Raw genomic sequence first — 20410 nt, forward strand, 5'->3', positions numbered from 1 at the left:
TTTTTCATTTTTACCTAAAAAGGGGGGGCTGTCTTATTTGATGGCCCTGCCTTATCATCGGGGAAACACGGTAAATACAAATTACAAAAACATAGTGCTTGAAAAGCATATTAGAGTAATATCTGCTCACCTATATGCATTGTGAACAGAACAATCGGTGCAAGTAGACATAACAATTCTAGTGTATTTATACGTTAATATTTGAAGAAACCAAGAAGGAAGGTTTCTTAAACCCGACGCGTTTTGCCTCTTAGGGCTTCTTCGGGGGTATTGAGGGGACTATAAGCTTAATGTCTTCTTTATAAATTAACCAAGGACGGTTAATCTATGATCTAGAAGAGACAGAATGTTCCAAATGGAGGTATAGTTGTTAAAGGCAATAGTTAAGGTTAAAGTGGGCACCCAATTGCACCATATAGAAGTAGCCCAAGAGGTTGTCTATGGTAACTTAGAAAGGTATAGTATAGTAAAGGTTTCTGTAGAAAAGATCTACGTTTGTGAGGGACAGAGTTTCTGGCAGTATGTAGCAGTTGCAGCCTCTCTCTCTCAAAACATTTTACCAGGAACAGTTCAAGCAGAGGGGATTGGGAACACATTATTCTATCTTCGTGTGTTCATTTTCTAAGTGAGGGTAATTCACCAGTGACACCCACTCCAGCTGCACAAGAAGCTTTTAGCTGACAAGCTTGGTACTTTCATAGAGTTGAAAGGTGAGATTGCTACCTATTTTCTTCTAGAACACATTACTTGTTACATTTTGCATCTCAGCCTCATAAGAAGCACATTGTAACATATGAATCATAAGCAGGAATAAAGGAGGACTGGAGAATTTCAGCTAGCGCTCCATTAGCCGCAGTGTTTCTCCATTATATGCTGCATTGGCAGAACCGTGTGTTTATCAGCCTACAAAGAGCGCCGGAAAATTGCAGATCATTTAGTCCCGGGTTTTCTTTTGGATTTTTAGAGAAGATTAACTGAAATGAAGCCTGAAAGTATATATTAGTGGGTGGAGGATTGTTTTCTGAATGGTGGAGCGATTAGGAGAAATGGTAAAGGGCAAAGTAAATTGCTTTCTTATTTGCATTATTATGTACAACATTAAATACATCTAACATTTCAAAGTACAGTTTACATGAAGAGCCAACTGTTTACAGGATTATACTCAGCGGGTTGTAAATAGAAAGAATAACACAGATACAGAAAAGCAGATATTGGTGCTGACGGGCATGATGGGCAGCACAGTGGCTCAGTGGTTAGCACTCTGGCCTTTGCAGCCCTGGGTCCCAGGATCAAATCTCAGCCAGGACACTATCTGTATGGAGCTGTTTGCAGGTTCTCCCGGTGTTTGTGTAGGTTTCCTCCGGGTACTCTGATATCCTCCCAAATTCCAAAAACATGCAGTTAGGTATTGGTAGGGACTGTGGTTAATGGAAGATTGTGAGCTCCTTTGAGGAACAGCTAATGACATTACTATAGACATTGTACAGCGCAGCGTAAATTGATGGCACTATATAAATACTTATCATAATGTGTATGTGAGCCTGAAGCTAAATTCCATGCACATATAAGACTTTAATTAGTTCAGCGTTGTATTCATTAATACCTTTCAAAAGCAGGAATATACCCTGCAATACTCACCTGTCCCCATTCCATCGCAGGGTGCCGCCATCTTCTTTTTTTTCACCTATCGATGATCTTCGGTCATCTTGACAGGCCAGGATGACATAATGCGCAGGAGTTCATTCATTCCTGGGATGCACATGGGAAACTGGAGTTGCAGGTATTCTGGCAACCAAAGCTGGCTTTGCACATGTACAGCTCAGCTTTTTTGCCAGATACCTGGAGCGATCAGGTGGGTAGGAGGGATTATTGCAGAAGGGATATCGCCTGCCCCTTTTTGCCATAATGACCGGTCTGATTATGGATTCCATATGGTGGAACTTTAGTACTTTATATGTATTTATCTCAATGCAAGCAGTGTAAGTATCTGACTTTGCATCAACGTTTTGCAATGCACTGCAGAGCACAGATTGAAAGGGGGTAAATGCAGCACTGGGAACCAGTGGGATACGCTGCCTGTGCTTACAAGGAACATGCTGATAGGAGCAGAATGAGAGTTACAGGGATCCCTGGCTCCCTTTCTTACTTTATAATAATTAGAAAAAATGGCTACACATTACAAGAAAAAGCACAAGTTCATTTAAAAGTACCCACTTGGGTAGCAAAAAATTGCCCTCAGTCCACTTTCCCCACACTACAAGGGTAAATGCACATTGGGTCAGATTTATTAACGTTCTCCAAGGCTGGAGAGGCTACACTTTCATCAGTAAAGCTGGGTAATCCAGAAAAACTGGAATGGAAAGTCATTCGCTATTTGCTAGCAAATGTTTTGAATCCTGGATCAGATTCATTCCAGGTTTACTGGATCACCCAGTTTCACTGATGAAAGTGTATCCTCTCCAGCCACGAGGAGCTTTAATAAATTAAGCCCAAAGAATCTAGGGCAGAGGAAGCATAAGGTGTGATAACCTATTTATTCCTCCTTCTGCCAATGTTCAAACTGGTACCCTGAAGCTGGTTCCCTTTGCTGATCTGATGTTCTCAGGCTTTTTGATTTTTATCATGCACAATGCAGGACCAGCAGTCCTGCATTGTATGGAAGTACAGCGAGGGCCCACCCACCTTCTGGAGTGTCAGGGAAAAGAGGAATGCTATGGCTGCCAGGGAGGGAAGTTTAAGGTAAGCATAACATTTTTATTCTTTACTCTGAAACTTACAAGCATTTGACCCTTCTTTGTTTGGAGGAAGGAGGAGGTGGCCCAACCTGGGACCCACTGTAAAGTTAATTTCATTTTTTAATGATGGATTTCACCTTTTAGTCTTTTTGTTATTAATTTAGATGCTCTTTTCATCACCATACTATGTTTCCTTCTTTTAGGATATAGATGGATTGGAAGTAGTTGGACGTGGGCGGCCTTTTTCATCTGTTTCTGCTAAACAATTCCCATTACTACACGAGCAACAAGAAGAAACTTCTACAGAGGAGAAGGAGAACCAGTAAGTATGAATGGAATGAGTTTTTATTCATTTTATAGCTTTTGTAGTAAAGAAGAATGGATTTAGTTATTGTTAAATTATTGTGTTTCTCTCTCCCTGAGATATCATCTTTTTTTTTTTAGGGATCCTCTCAAAGATTACCCTGACGTAGTGACAGACTTTGTCATAGGCCCATCATTGCTTTTCTGTGGGCAACCAGCAACCTGGGTAGAAGATCAAGTGTCTCATAGGGTAACTATTGTATAAATAGATTTCCTTTCAGATCCTGCACCTTATTTCCTCAAACTTTTTATTTTAAAGTGCAGCTAAAGCCAAACTATTTTCATTAGTTTTGGATTGAGAAGACTATCTTTCTTAACTAGGGTTTAGAGTTTGCCCAGGATTCCTTGCCATGTGGCTGATTGCATAGTTGTGGGCCCAGGAACAACTTGGGAGAGCCAGGACATGACAACAATGATCTTTTTAGCGCTCTGTAAGGGTGGCATTTTGAAAAACAATAAGGGGACATCTCACTGACTCCCTGAGACCTCAAAACTATTTTAAGGTTTGTTAGGAAAGGCTGAAGTAGGTAATTAATAAAACATGGTTTTCTTTGCTGCATCTGTCCCATTGATAACACTTTCCTTCACTTCCTGACCTAAAAACACAATGGAAAGTAAAAAAGAAGTCTCTCCAAAATGCAGTGGAATAGGGAGCTTTCACAGTGCCAAATTTCCACCTGTAAGAAACAAACAGAACGAAAGAATGAATCTCCCTAGGGGGGCACAAATGTCCATTTCCTACAAAGTTTTGTCCATAGTTATAGTGTTCAAGATAAAAAATTAAAGTTTAGGACTATGGGACTACAAAACATAATTAAATTGACGGTCTTTGCTCGAAATTTGCCTGGAAGTGTGCTTTAATACAAACCTGCCATGAGATGAATATGGGGCCGAAATAGCTGATCCCCTTCATTGTATAGCTGTTACTGGTATATTGAACAATAGTACTATTATGTGTATGGACAGCAGTAGCCCAAGGTTATCATATTATATGTATACTAACTTATTGCAAACCTGTCAATGGATAAATCTGGGAACTGACCTACTGACAATTCTAGTTTGCTTTCTGTTTCTTTGACCCATGGGATTTCATATTTTATAACAAGTTTACAGATTTGAAAAATGATGTCATACATACAAAAATGAGACTGTGTAAGAAAGCTATGTCAGGTCCATATCTGTTATACCTTTCACTCCAGTCCATCTGAGGCCTCCTATTTTCTTGTCATCTTCCAGGATAAAGCCGGCATCTCTACACGCATCACCTTTGAAGCTCTTGCTGGGGAGAAAGCTTCATCTCTCATAGAGGTGGTCAACAATGGAACCACAGCTATTTGGTATGAATGGAGGCGCCTGCCCAATACAGCCAACCTGGGAGAACGTCATAAAGAGCCACGAGTACAACATTTCTATTTTAACACGAGTGCTGGTAAGGAGGCACTGACAGCTTGTCTTGCTGGTCCTGACGGGGCAGTCCACACATGTTTATGTTTAGCAGTCCTTAAATTCAATTTCTGAAATGTCTTGTTTCCAGGTGTGATCCTGCCAGGAGAGACACAGACCTTCCCCTTCCATTTCAAGTCCCCGACGGCAGGGATATTTGGGGAGAACTGGGAGTTCTGTACACATCCCGTGTTATTGGCTGGTGCTCTGATACAAGTATCTCTATGGGGAATTTCTTTGTATGAAGATAAAACTGCCCCTCTGAGGGAGGAGCTACAGGTTAGAGGTGTTATTTACCACATTTTATACTAATAAAATGTATTGATTATTATTATTATTATATATATATATAGTGGTCCACAATGGATATTTCATTACCTTTACTACCTTATAATGTAAATACATTGCATTTATTTACATAGTAGGGTAGCATGGTGGCTCAGAGGTTAGCACTCTGGTCTTTGAAGCGCTGGGTCCCAGGTTGGAATCTCAGCCAGGACACTATCTGGATGGGGTTTGCAGGTTCTCCCTGTGTTTGTGTGGGTTTCCTCCGGGTGCTCCAGTTTCCTCCCACATTCTAAAAATCATGCAGTTAGGTTAATTGGCTTCCCCACAAAATTGACCTTAGACTGTACTTAAAAGATTAACATTCATAAAATTTAACATACGTAAAGAGACATTAACATATGACTATGGTGTGGATATTACATTGTGAGCCCTTTTGAGGGACAGCTAGTGACATGACTGCGCTGCGTAATATGTCGGCGCTATATAAAAACTGTGTAATAATTATAATTGTTGATATTTCCCTAGATAAAGCAACAAGACACTGCATTTAAAAAAAAAAAACTCCCCCTAAAAATCCTTGATAGTCAGGACGTTTCCTAGGCTGAGGTTATGATATCAGTCTGCTGCACAGGAGGATGCATTTCCTTATTTTCCTCCATTGCAGTGATTTAACTATGTCATTGTAACAGTCTTTTGTTCTCATCTACCACCTGGCAATTTCCTTATTGATCTACATATTAGACCATGTCAGAGCCCACACGGGGTTATTGATCTGCTTTCCTTACCCACATGAGTTTGGACCTGAAGATTGACCCTAAGAGTCTAACTAGGTCACATACTCCTCCATGCACTGGGCATTACCCAGTTTGTTCTTTAGGAAAACTTTGGCTGAACAAACAAATGCAAAGAGGAAATGGTAAAAATTGCTCTGGTCTATGGGGGATATAAAGGTGCAAGAGATGAAAAAGTTACAGAAACCTGACCTGTAGTGAGAACGTAATGTGAGGGGACCTGGTTGTGGTCCCAGGCTGCTCCCTATCTGATCACAGTAGGTAAGTCTTTTATCAGAAGAGTTTGGTGTCCCTTTAGGAGCGCCTGTCACAAAAAGTCATATAGTTTGGTGATTTGGTAAATTTTTTTTTTTTTAGCCATGCAATTCAGGAGACAAGCCTTCTGCTTCTTCAGTTCTGGGTGTATGATATTTGGAATAATAATACGTATCCTAAATACTGCTTCTATTAATGTAGAGGGAGATGGAGTCACAAGAAGCCAAATATATCGCTGAGAAGATTGTACAGGAGATTATGGATGGTATCCGTAGCACAGAGCGTCCTCAGTCACCCCCCACACGTGTAACCGAAGAAGAAATGTTCCATCTAATGAACCCAGAGGTATTTAATCTATGGCGTGACACAACAATCTATAATACTGCTTAATTAGCTATTAAGTCTAACTGTCCAAGTTTACTCCCTGCTCACATTGCTTGCCATGTGATGGAAGCTATTTTCAGTAAGCACCACGGGATGGCAGCCTTGTTCCTTTTCCGATTGCGCTCATAGGATAAAAGCTATTTTGTTTACAACTTAGAGCCAAGTCTCTTGTAAAAGACCTGAAGTCCCCAGTTACTGCATATTTTATAGGAAAGATATTATTAATATGGTCACAAATAAAAGAAAGTATTTAGAAATGTCAATATCTTATGGAGCTGGAACTATTTGGGATTTAGTTTTGACTTTACCATGGCATTTGCATTGTATTTTTGGATGCAGATGAAATATAAACACCAAAACAAACAGATTTTTTGGCCAAATGAATTATTTTTCTCAGAAAACGTTTCTTTAATTCTGAAAAGAGCAAAGTTGTGTTACTAAGGCTATGTTCAGACGTTTTGCCCCTGGCATATTGCCAACCACTTGGCAGCACCAACTGCCATGGTGGATGACCATTTGACAGTGAGTGGCAGTGGACTACCACCCCCATCCATTTCCTTATGGTGGCAATGTGTGAGGTACTACATGGGTATGAGGAAGTGGTAACTGCATCTACATCTCAGTACCTTCTAAAGGTATCTTTAATCTGTGCCCTCAAACTGATAACTTACCCATTACCCATCCTAAAACCCTAATTTTGTAATTCCTCAATTTGAGTCTTATTTCCAGGCAAATGGATAAAAACACACATACACAAATTAAGTTACCTGTCATTATTCCTTAAGGTTTTCACAACTCTCCTAGAATATACAGGCAAGACGATGACCTGACATTTGTCTGCCGCAGTAATTCTAGGTCACTGCTCTGCACCCAACCTGTGATGGTCCATGAATGAGCAGCAGCAGACTGATGAATCGTCACTCTGTATTCTTATCAGCATGTCCCTTGTTTGCATATGTGCATGCAGGGCACCTGACTGAGTGCTGCTGTACAAGGATTACAAGAGGTTGGCACCAGATTAAACTCAAGTACTTAAACCAGTTACATTACAAATGATGTATTAATGAATACAGAGCTGCAATATTTTGTGACATTTAATGATGTATTTTTGAAATGCATAGCAGAAATTATTTGGTGTTTTAAAACTTCAAGTGGCTAGAAAAGATGCAAACTAATGCAGCTGTGTAATCATCTATATACCTTAAAGTGGAACTAAAATTCTATTTTAAAAGTTTGTGTTCAGGCTGGGCTTTATTGCAGAAAGGAACGGGCGATGTCCCTTCTGCAATACCCGTTCTTACCTGCCCAATTGCTCGCTCAAGCTTTGAAAATTGCTAAGCTGTCCATGCCCTGTGCATACCTGGCAATCCTGATTTCCTGAGGTTATGCAGAAGTTACGTTATCCCAGCCCAGCCAACCAAGATGACCTAATAGAATAAGGAAGATGATGGCGGGGCCTTTCAATGGACGGGGACAGGTGAGCATACCAGGGTTTAGTTCTGCTTTATATATATATATATATATAAGTAACTGAAAGTGTCCTTGTATCAGCTTTGCAATCCCATCACAGCAGAATTGTGGAAGCAAGAAGTGGTTCAAGGAGAAGTTGTACTGTTGGTTATTGGGTATTGGCACCAATTCTGTATCTCTGCACTAACAAATCATCAACTTACAGTTATTGGTAAGCTGTCGCCATATAAAAATAGCCTCCAATGATCAGTAAGTTTAGAGTAGTGATAGGTTAGCTTTAAAATGTGATAATTATGACTCTTGAGGGATTTTATGGTATACTTTCATCACAGTTACACTACAAGTATCAGACTGTTCAGGAGCTGCACCAGTTGTGGAAGGAGTATATACATCCTGATACACAGACCAGCACCACAATGCCAGAAGAGGCAACGGATCACTTGATGGTCGACTCCAGCGTTATAGAACAAAATGGCACTGACATGGAAGAAGAGGCCAACTCAAAATGGGACTTGTCAGTTGTGCATCTGAAACAGGTAAAAATGCCATTTACAAATCCAGTGATGTTCCTGAAAAAAAGGAGCAAAACAATGTTATTGGCTTGGCATTATTGGGGCAATTCTTTTTATTCTTGACTCTATTATTTAAAGTGATCCTGTCTCTAGCTTTAAAAGATGCAACTCCATGGAGCCCATAATAGAAGATAAATAATATTTACTTCCCAGCAAGTGGGAAGAACCACAGCATGTGTTGGGGGATGAAGTGACATCCTACACACACAGAAGGGCTGGAAATCAGTGGTGGCCATAGCTCTGCAACAGGAAAGATTTACCGCTCTCATTATTAACACCTGCATGTCATTTTTGTTTTTGCACTTTGACGAAAATGTTATCTTTCTAAACATTTTGTCAATAAAAAACACCCATTTAATTATTTATTTACACCTTGAAATCCCACATTAACACCCATCAAAAGGAAATGTACTGCAGGGAGTGTCAGCTCTTCCAATAACATGCAAAGGGACCTAGCATACTTCCATGTTGAATGACAGCCAGCATCATTAACCCCCTTAATCTGATTGAATCCCCATAATGTGATGAAGAGTGCTTACTGACAATTTCATGTGACTATGTGAGCTCCCTTCAATGTTATGTTAACAAAAGGTCCTCTGACAAGAAGAGGAAGGATTTGGGACATTACTGGACCAGTGAGGTGACAGCTTGGTTTAGGGTAACTATGAAAAAGGTTCAGTTGTGGTGGTGGGGGGTTTATGGGGTGGAAGGACTGGGCTGCTAAAGGCTGGAGTTCTGCTTCAAAAAGCACAATTGTGTTCTTGTTTTAGAATAAAGCTGGACACACCTTGTACAATCTTCATAACTAGCTACAATGTACAGCAATGGCAGGTGGAAAAATCATTTTATATAAATCTAGAGTGTACTACATTTTTATCAACAGGTTGTAAAGTTTTGGTCTAGCAGCTCTATTATGTCCAATGTTCTGATATTTTCACCTATATGTCAGGCTGCAGATTTGATCTCTGAGGATGAAGCACGAGAGATGTTCCTGTCCCATGTCAATAGACTGGTCAGTGATCTGACCACACCGGCTCAGGAGGTTCCTGTGGAGCTGTTGCAGCAAGCCTGGTCAGTGTTAATTGTTGTGACATTTGGAAAAGTCTTTTTTTTATTATATCAATATTTAAAACATAGGTGAACCCTTAAAATAACTTTCAGCTATTCAGGGAACCCCTTTTATAATGACCATATTCACATCTCACAGTACATTAGTGTGGTGGTCATTGAGAAGAATTCATTTTACATTGCTGGCCATTGGGAAGATTGTGACCCTTACAGATAGCCAAAAGGATCAATGGTGTCACTTAATCTGACCTAAGAAGCAAAAATTGCTAATTGCTCAAGGAACCCCTAGCAGCCGATGGAGGAACCTTGGTTTAGAAAGTTTTATTGCAGTCTGTGTACCAGTTGAAAATATGCATTTTACTGCAACACATGCTAATGGCTCGAGTGTGCTGTGGTTCCTTGCAGTGTCTTTCATTTTGCTCACCGCATTGCATTATCTACAGTGCACAAATAAGGTGCAGCTTACTGCAATACAGCAACACACACAAAGCAGGGGAAATTTCTCCAATGCCGGCACCCATTCAAAAATATTTAAACTTTTTCTTCAATCAGCAGATGGAGATTCAGGGCCTGAACATGTGTCGATATCACTATCCATTGTTCACATTAATACTGCAGTGCCATTTTTTTGAATAATCTAGTTCTTTGTGAATCCTTTAAAATATATTTGCAAGAGATAATAATCATCACTATAAAAGTACATAAAAAAAAGCTTAAGTTGTATTTGCTGTGCAGTGTGTTCTTAGTGCATAGGTAAATGATTGTGTGTGGTACTATGGTTGTGTAGAATTTGCAGATATGGACCAATATGTAAAACAAATCTGCATCTTTTGCATTAATACTCATCATCTAATGTCACAAGTGATTTGTTTTTATCTCAATCTGTATATCCTTTCCCCTCTCTTCAGTTTGCAGCTTTGGAGAGATGCTATAGATAAACTAGCGGAAAGGTCTATGGAGCTACGATTTTTATTGGACATGCCAGACAAGGATGTGACAACAGAACTAATAATAGATGAAACAGGTAATACCTTCTAATTATGTTTGTGAATTCACTGAATGGAAAAATACAAAATAATACAACAAAATGAATACAAACTTCTGTTAGTCTAGTAAGCTAATCAATTCATCTTCATCATCATCGGACACAGTAAATAAAATTGTGATAATAATTGGGTTAAAGCATCCCCAAAATGACAGGTCTTGTAGGGTTGTTCCCCAAAAAGTGCTTCAAACAGCAACTAGTAAACCAAGAACAGGGTCATTGGTGCCCAAATATCATTGTGTGTGGCCAGAGGAAGCCTGAACTGTCTGGTCTGATCATACAGAAGAGCGTCTGTAGAACAAATTACTTAAAAATGGAATGCTGGTACATAACACACCTAAAGTGACGCTGTTGTCAATGATACAAGGATCAATAAAGTCTGCTGAAAGAGATGCCCTCCGCCTCTTTCTTACAGTGGCTAGGGCTATATTGCCTAGATTGTGGAAACATTTAACAGTGGCCTCCATGAGAGACTGGCCAATAGAGCTGAAAAAGATATAGCACATGGAACAATGTGTCACAGAGGACGAGGACATGAAACGACAAGATGACCAGGTCGGCTTGGAATTGGTTGAAGGAATCTACCCCAATTCCAGACGTTATGGCCATAGAGATAACATTACTACTTGGTGATGGGGGTGCTGATCTAACCCCATTTATTCACCTCTGTCCTAATATTCCACCAAAATGATAGCTCCCTAATATATCCCTACCAAAAACACCTGCTCCTAGCTCACCTAACCTTCTCACTCCTGAATGCTAGGACTACTCGTGCTATCCCTCCTTTTGTTCTATCCTGATACCTCTAGGTGGCAATTTATACTTAACATTGTAATTGTGGGAGTTAGTGCCGCATACACATGTGCAATAATAGTCGTTGGAAAGGATCTTTCACGATCCTTTCCAATGACTAGCACTTCACAATGCATGAACGAAGGCTGTACATACAGCACTGTTCTGCTTAATGGAGAGGGGAGGGGGAGAGCAACAGAGTGGCACCCTGCTGCACGCTCTCCCCCTTCCCTTGCATTAGGATCATTAGTCGTCCATCGTCCGTGGATCCGCCAGGACGGTCGTTTGGACGATGAACGACTAGCGATGTACACACGCCAGATTCTCGCCCGATTTTGTCCCTGAGCTGATTATCGGGCGAGAACCCTTAGACGTTTGTATGTAGCTTAACTCTCACTGAATGAAACATGGTTTAAAACAATACAGTAAACCACTAGAAGTGGAGAGAATCCACGTTCTTACTCTACACCAACAGAAGATCATATGAGTAACATTTTGGAGAACTGGTTCTTACAAACAATTGTATTCTCCTTTATCTAAAATGTATGTATACAATGTAACTAATGCTATGTTTTATGTGTTTTCTCTGAAACCAAGGTATCGTATCTTACCCCACTATCACCCATGATCCCCCCTGATTCTACCTCCTACCCCATCTTTCATATTATAATTGATTGAAACAATAAATGTATTGCTGGCCAGAGAAAGGTGCAAGAACACTTAATGCAGCACAGCTGTATGTAGCTGCAGACCAGTCAGAGGTCCTCTTCAGGTTAAAACACGAACATGAATGTAGGGAACCAGGCAAACTCTCCCACTTTCCTGTATCCTAAGGATACGGCTTTTCACACATCAAACTGAAGGGTCAGACAATTTGCACATCTCCTGGAGTCTAGAAACATGGTATATACCTTTGCCTGGGTGGTACATACACCCCATTCTGCACTTTCCCCCCAAGGCTTTGAGACATTGGGACTGATTTATTAAAACTCTCCAAGGCTGGAGCGGATGCATTTTCATTAGTAAAGCTGGGTGATCCAGCCAGCCTGGAATTAATTTCTTGAACTCATTTGCTATTTGTTACCAATTTTTTTTTCAATTCTGGACCAAATTCGGATCACCCAGCTTCACGGATGAAAGTGTATCCTCTCTAGTCTTGGGGAGCTTTAATAAATCAGGCCCGTTGTCTTAATTTATATAATTCAGCTGAGGAGACAATAAATATTAGTGATACACCCACATAAAAAAAAAACAACACAGAAACGACCTAAAGACAGCATACCACTTTGATTACAGGTGTGACAAGTTATAATAAAAAAGACAAAAAGTGTAAAAACACGATTCCACTTTTATTTTTCAATTTGGATTGCCCCAATAAAGGCGATCACTTTCTTTCCAAGCAGCTGTAATATAATATTTTTCTTTACATTCCAGTGGAGGAACAGAAGCGTGGGAAGGCAGGGAGAGATGAGAAGAAAACAGGAGTGATGAAAGAGGATAAAAGAACGCCTGCAGGAAAGGAAAGAGAGGAGAAAAAAGGAAAGCATGGAGGAAAGGATAAACTGGAAAAGGAGGTACGAGTTTGTACATTATTGGTGTATATCAGCATCAAACTTAGAATGTATATCCTGATGAGCCAAACTAACTAAAAAGACCTCCAGTGAACCTGCACAGTGGAGCCTTTTTATATCCATCCTCCAATACAATTCTCAAAAATAATAGATTTTTTCCTTTTTCTACAAGGGTTGCTCAGAATCTAATAGCCCACATTTTTTATAGGCTGATTTGCAGTTTGGCATTTTTGTGCATGGAACTGAAAATCAATTAACCAGCCTGTAGTGAACTTTTTAATGTAGTCAATAAATCAGTGTCGCTATAAACAAACAGCCAGAATTTAAAGAGGAACTAAAGCCATGCAACTTACCTGTGTTCTATCACAGTGTGCCACCATTTTCCTTTTGTTTTTTTCTATCTAGAGTTTCAGCTATCTTGATTGGCTGTGCTGGGATGTTGTACATTAATCCCCAAGGGAAGCTGGGACCAAAGCTGATGCTGTACGTGTGCAGCTTTTTCACATGGCGCAATCAGGCAGGTACATTGGGTTATTGCAAAAGGAACTTCGCCAGTCGCTTTGTGCAATAACCAGGGGCCTGATCCTTTTTGTAAAGTGTGATTTTAATTCCACTTTAATTTTTGTTTGTGCCAGGTATCCCCACCCCCTTTTCCCCCCCCCTTTCCCCCCCCCCTAGTATTCCGAACCCCCTTTGTAATATTATAGCTTTATATCATATGTGTTCCCTACTGGTTTTTATTGGATGTACAATTGCTCTATTTTCATATTGTTTTTTCTTTTGACCGTACCTTTGGAATTTACCTTTTGAAATGCAAACAAAAATAGATTTACTCATAATTCTTGTTTGCAGTAAAGAAAACTGGTGAAAAAGAAGCAACATTGGTTGTTGGGATAAAAGAATTAGATCTTATAGGAAGTGCAGAGAATAAGTTTTATGATCTACAGTGCACTGGGCATTCTGCCACAATCACCAGGTCAGATTTGGGCTGATGCCATTATTCGTCAGAATTGATTTATCTAAACTGGACATTACATTTGGCCCTACAGCTTTTATTGAGCATGGAAATGCGATTGCAATTGTCCAGCTTCTTAGATATTTTAAAACTTGCTCAAGTTAGGCTATGTACACACATCAGATGATTCTCGTCCGATAATCGGCTCAGGACTGATATTGGACCAGAATCTGTCGTGTGTACGGTGCTTGTCGTCTGTCATTCCGAGGACTGTCCTGGCAGATCCACAAATGATGGACAACGAATAATTGTACAGGAAGTAAAGGAGTGAGAGAGCAGCAGGGTGCCACTCCGTCGTTCTCCCGATAGAGCAGATCAGTGCTGTATGTACAACACTCGTTCATGTATAGTGCAGTCATCGTGAAAGATTCTTTCCAACAACAAGTATTGCACATTTGTACCCAGTCTCACAGTCCAACACAGAATTCAAAAAAAGAATTTCTTCTGAGGTTGGATTGATTTGATGCTGAAGGGAAGACCTCTTTGTCTTGGATCAAGTGATGAAACCTGGGTGTACCATTGGGAGCTGAAAGGGCAATCAGTGGGGCGATTTCACCGGCTATCATTACTAATCTGCAGGACAAGGTTTGAAGATGATGAGGGTGTCATTCATGTCATGAGAACATGGACAAGAGCTGGTATAGGCATACATGCACTTCTTTCATACTGGCAAAGTCACTCTAGGTCATGGGGATTATATATATAAATAATATGTGTAAAGAACACATTCATTTATAATGTATTGTGTATTGAATAAATGGCGTACATTATAAATAAAAATTGTCCTATTTTACTAGATGTTCTAGCAGTTGACTGCTTACTACATTTGTAAAATTGAAGAAAACAGGAATAATCGTCTAGTCCATTTTTAGTGTATGAAGTGCAATGTCCAAGGGTAGTTTAATTTTGCCTACACTGCATGCTGGTCTCCTATGCCTGTGTGCAGCATATGTCATGGGTGGAAAAGTTGTAAACTTCTGCAGGTGGGAAGTGCATGTATCTCCAAGTTCCTGCACATATTCAGCATGTAGCAACCTTTCATTCTCTCCTTCCGTTGCATTTCCAGGAGATTTTGAACTCAAGATAATGTCGAAGCTTGCAGCTGAGCCATGCCCTATGCATTTCTGTGTGCCCATCACTATAATGAAATTACAGTCTAATAGGGACCTTTGTTATGTGTTTTAGACTTACTGTATCATTTAAGACAATCACATAACAAAAAGCTTTCAAATTAAACTAAGTTGTGCAATCAGATTCTGGTAGCAGGATGGATAAGTTGCACTCACTTTTATCTTGCTGAATTAAGGTCTAAGGTTAAAATCTTGGCCAGGACTCTATCTGCATAGAGTTTGTTCTCCCCATGCTTGTGTGAGTTTTCTGCAGGTCTTCCTATTTCCACCCAAATTCTAAAAACACACTGGTAGGTTCATTGGCTCCACCTTTTTAAATCGGCCTTAGACAATGTAAGAAGCATTCCATTGTCAGCCCCTTAGTTAGGAATATTTCTATGGACTCTGTAATGCCCTGCATAATATGTTGAAGGTATATAAATGCAAAATAACAGATCCATTCCTGTCATTCCAATGTCAAAATGCCTTCAGTGGATAAAAGAGCCTCTGGCATTTTGCAGTTTCATGACAGGGGGCTGCCAGATAGGGAATATATTCCTAACATTGACGGAAGCTGAATTTCCACATACAGCCTGTTCCTCCGATCTATGGGAGTTCCACAGGTCGACAAGGATGAATCTTAAGCAAGGTCACTGTACTTCATTTCTTTGTTACGCGTTCAATATTTAACGCCAGGTCAGGCATACTTTAGACCCCCCCCATGTGACCACTGAGAACAGGTATTAGCCAATCAGGACTTATATTTAAAAATATATAATGTAAAATAATGTCACGTGTCTAATTGACGTGAATAGGCACATGTGATGCATCAGCATTTTCTGTCACTTTTTTGGCTGCAAATTTGAGTGCATTTTAATAAAAGGTCTTTTTTTATTTAACTTTTATCCAGGACCGTCCTAGCAGCAGAAAGGTGAAGGGAAAGGAAGACAAGAAATCGTCAAAGACGACAGCCCTCTCTGGAGAGAACAAGGAGCTGGTATCATCCGGAGAAAGTCTGGACTTGTCTCCTCCACAGTCCCGTCTCTGCCAAGTGGATCCAATTATACAAGAGAAGTATCAGGAGAGCCTGTACACCGAGGTGTGTGAATTGATGTCTTGTGGGTGAAAATAGAATCCCAAGCTGATATAAAAAAGCACCTGTTAGTCCAACAATACATTCATTTAGAAATCAGTAAGGTGTCTGTAAACCCTAAATCCTTTATAAGTATGTTTGGCATCATGTCTTCTTCTATAGAGTTTTCTAATCAATATTTTTCGTGCATGTTTTGCAATTACGAGATCCGGACATAACAGCCCTTTTTGTTTTAGGTCGACAACACTAAGCCATTACCTTGCAATTAGCAGCTGCATTGTGAGCCGGGGACAAGAAATGCTGTTATTGATAACATTTCCAGAATAGTAATTTTTTGCAATTCATCCAAAAAAATGATCTATTTAAAGCAGAACTAAATGTCAAAATTTAAAAGTTGCAACAAGGCAGGTCATGTGATAGAACAAAGGCAGGTGAGTGTTTTTAAGAAACTGCAATCAGACAGATATGTTTGTTTTATTGCAGAAAGGACATTGCCCCATTATCTGTCTGATTGCATTTTTTTCAATGCACTCACTTGTCCCAGTTATGTCACAAGCGTGGCCATCGTCTTCCTCTTTACTCCCAGAAAACCTAACTTTGACCATCCTGATTGGATGAGCCAAGATGATGTAACTTCCATGCATGCTTATCCTGGCATTGTACATCGGGCTGTGCATGCATAAGCTTAGCTTTTTCTTTTATAGCAAATAGGCAGGTAAGTACGCTTTATTGCAGGATGGACATTGCCTGTCTATTGCCATTCTGAAAATAGGACCAGCCTGCTGATAGATTTTGCAAGCGGAACTATAGGAAGTTGTGTGCAGAGAGCCATGATTCCAAATATACTGGAAAGGTTATGGATTTGCATACACCTTAAATGTATTTTAGGGTGAACCTGTGATTTACTTTAGTTCCAAATAGCTGCTAGTATTATCCAAAAATGCTAGATGCCTGGTCAGGTTTTAGCTTTACTTCACATCATGGAAAACCTATACCGAAAACACCACATTTATAGTACAGAGCAGATGAGTTGGACAGTCTGGGAATTGCATTTGTACCTTATTGACCCCGAGCATGAAGCTGCACCACCTTTAATACGAGTGTCTGAGGGATAGGAAGTACAGAGAAATCTCTTCTATGGGGTCACAGACAAAAATTATAACTCATCACCACCCTATACAGTAGTAAGAAATTTAGACTTTAGGACATCCCTGTTTTAGAACTTCCTCCTATTTTTCTGTACATATGAAACCATTTTGACATAATTACTAACATGCTATGTGCAGTGTCACCTTTAAAGGGAGGTGGCTCCAAAAAATGGATTTTAGGAAGGACATAGCTTTTAAAAAAAAAAAAGACCTCCGTTTTCTGCAAGGCAACACTTTATCCTTTCGTTAGCAGCAAGTGTCTCAGAGTGAATCCAGAGTCAGGACATGGAGGTATAAAAAGAATGTTCTTGGAAGGGGATTGTATAGATTATTAGACTTTAGGGAAGGCCAAGATGTGCTGGCCTCAGAAAGGAACCAGGGACCTGCTCTGTACATTGATTAAGCTAGCAGTATGTCCACAAGGCGTTCCTGTGGGAGCTGTATTGTAGAAGGACGGTCCATACACCGGCAGCCTGGGCTGACGTCTCACACATCCTGAGACTGAGCGAATTGGACACCAGGGCCCGAGCACATGTCTGTGGCAGCTGTGATCTCCATCCTAGCAATGGAGCCATATGAAGGAGTGCGTGTTAACCGTTTACATTGCTCCTATTGCTTAGGTGTCTTGTAATCCCTTAAAGCAGATCTAAACCTCAGCAGGATAACAATACTGTCTTAAAGCACTGCGTATCATAAGCCATTTTTTTCTTTTGTTTTTTTTCTATCCTGTCAACTTTTTTTTATCTATTTCAGCACTGGCGACCCCCCCCCCCCCTTAGTTATTTCTTGTCTATATTCTTGTCCTTTTTTAACACATCACAAATATTTGAATAATTTAATAATGATATGTGACATGACCGCCTACTTCTTTCTAGTAAATATGGCCTGTGCAACGTTGTCACTGATGATGCACAGCCATTACGTATATAAGAAATGGGGGTAAGAAATTTGACCGAAAAACCTGTTCATGCAGCAGCACGTGACAGTTTGCGTGGTCTTTAGGAATTAAAAAAAAAACCTAAGACAATCTTATACCCTATTTAATGTACAGCTCTGCGTAATATGTTAGCACTATATAAATTCTGTTTATTAATAATAATAATAATAATAATAATAATAATAATGATTTATATGCTTTCCCTCATTTAGTTTTGGTTATGAGTAAATGGGAATATAAAAAAAAAAGTTTCCATTATTTTTATAACTATATTTCCTTTTATGCTTCCTACTATGTTTCCTGTTATTATTTTTTCTCTTTTTTTGTGTTTTATTATTTTTATATTCATTTTATTCTGTGTTTCTGTCTTCAGTAGTATATTCTGTTTTTCCTACTATTCTGATCAATCCTTGAATCGTATCTGTTCCGTCTCATGTGTTTTCATTCTTCTGTTTTTTCTCTTCTCCTCTTTCTGCTTATCCTATTTCTGCTTCTCTTCTTGCTCTTCTTGCTATTCTTTAACTCTCTGATTATCTTTTCTCCACTTCTCTAATCACCTCTTTGCTCTGCTCATCTCTGCTTCTTTACCTTTTTTCACTTCCCACCTCTTCCCAGGTTTCTTTCCTCCCGGTTCCTCTCCTCCTCTTTTTATGCTCCTCCTCCTTCCATTTTCTCCTCCCCTTTTTGCTCTCCTCCTTTTTTCTCTCCTCTCATTCTTTCTGCTCCTTTCTCCTCTCTCCTCCTTCATTTGCTCCTCCTTCCTACTTTTCATTCATCTCACTTTTCATACTTTTCTTTTCATTTTCACTTTCTCACCTCCTCTTCCTATAATCTACTTATATACTGCTTTGCTATTACATCAGATTTTTACAATGCTAACATTTGGGTTTTATTCTAGTTTTATGGAATCCTGGTCTCAGTGGTAGAAGATTTGGTGGATATTGCTGAAGATTTAAGAAGCGGTACAACACCCAGCGGGAATGTGGCCACCTTTGAGAGTTTGCAGCGCAACATTCCACAATAGATTTCACATTTATAATTTGGAAGAACAATTGAATCTCTTGTATGTAACTGGTGACTTAATTTGTATTTTTGGGAAGGTTTGAAGGGAAGCCATACTGAGATCATATGAAGGAGCCACTGCTTGCTTTGCCTTCTGAGAATGTCTTTTCCATGACTATCATGCTGATCCAATGGCTTCAGTGTGGCATTGATTTAGAACAAGTATAGAAGCTGATTGAATGTCATGACCTAAAGCTGAACTCCTGCCACAACGGGGGGGATGGCAAAAAGTGGACCTAAGCTCAAGTTATACTTTACATAAAAGGGTAGACAACCCTACAAAAAAAGGGTGCAGCACCTCCCCTTTGGAGCACAAAGTCTCCCAGGATACCTACATCACACATCCCGGCTCTTGGCTGACCTTTTTTTAATGGAAGAACGTGCAGTAATAGAACGCACGTGCAGTGAGATTGGCAATCTTTTTCCCCATCTACGTCACCCAATCTGGTGCCTGTGCAGTGCGGGGTTGGGTGATGCAGAAGAACCCGGAAGAGGATGTCAGCGCCTGACGCTTTCTCTGCGCTGGACCAAAACAAAGAAACCTCCCGACGGATCTGGGGGATTAAAGGTAAGTGTCTTTTTTTTTTTTTATTTAAAATCCGCTTAAAGAAATAAAGTGTTAAAAACCCTCTAAGTCTGAGTGAAAGGGCAACAGCCAACTGTTTAGGTCATTCTTATGCTCACTTTGCTTCTCTTAGCATTTTTATCAGCAAATTTGCACGCAGCAAACTCAATTCGACTCCCAGTCCTATTCATCCTTTCCCCCAAATCTTAATGCTGCCATATAGGCAAATGTGAAATTTTTATTATTATTAATATTATTATTATCAATAATAATAATAATAATAAACAGGAGGTATATAGCGCCAACATATTACACAGCACTGTACATTAAATAAGAGTTGCAAATGACAGACAAATGCAGTGACAGGAGGAGAGGACCCTGCCCAGAAGAGCTTATGCTACATTTCCATTTTATATCATCATGGAGTTCAGCTTTACTTCTAGTTGTATTATCTGAATTATTGACTCAGGTTAGTGACTTAGAATGTACTAAAGCCAGAGGCAGCCAGGGGACTGGTATTCTTAGAAGGTCCAGATTTACAGCCTACACATTTATCTAATTTCCTAAAATCTCATACTGGCTTCTTCTTGGGCTCCCCAGTTGTGGTTTAACCTGAGCAGAATTCCCAGTTACTACTATTGGGATTAGTATGAAGGTGTCACCCCCCCCCCCCCACCCCAAGGGATTCTCAGAATGTAAAAGAC

General features: G+C 39.9%; 1 protein-coding gene across 2 annotated transcripts in view; it reads left to right on the plus strand.

Annotated features, from left to right (window-relative positions):
• The window catches only part of MYCBPAP (MYCBP associated protein), a 36088-nt gene extending 16331 nt beyond the window's left edge, over positions 1-19757 (plus strand). For both annotated transcript variants that reach the window (XM_072403340.1, XM_072403341.1), the window contains exons 9-19: positions 2939-3057; positions 3180-3288; positions 4335-4527; positions 4633-4820; positions 6077-6220; positions 8062-8265; positions 9251-9372; positions 10278-10393; positions 12641-12780; positions 15812-16000; positions 18978-19757. In XM_072403340.1, coding sequence (XP_072259441.1) covers positions 2939-3057; positions 3180-3288; positions 4335-4527; positions 4633-4820; positions 6077-6220; positions 8062-8265; positions 9251-9372; positions 10278-10393; positions 12641-12780; positions 15812-16000; positions 18978-19103 — 1650 coding nt within the window. In that variant the 3' untranslated portion in view covers positions 19104-19757. The remainder of the gene's footprint in view (positions 1-2938; positions 3058-3179; positions 3289-4334; positions 4528-4632; positions 4821-6076; positions 6221-8061; positions 8266-9250; positions 9373-10277; positions 10394-12640; positions 12781-15811; positions 16001-18977) is intronic.
• The last annotated feature ends 653 nt before the right edge of the window (positions 19758-20410 follow it).

This window comes from Pyxicephalus adspersus, chromosome 3, assembly GCF_032062135.1.
Source record: "Pyxicephalus adspersus chromosome 3, UCB_Pads_2.0, whole genome shotgun sequence".
Taxonomy (NCBI): domain Eukaryota; kingdom Metazoa; phylum Chordata; class Amphibia; order Anura; family Pyxicephalidae; genus Pyxicephalus; species Pyxicephalus adspersus.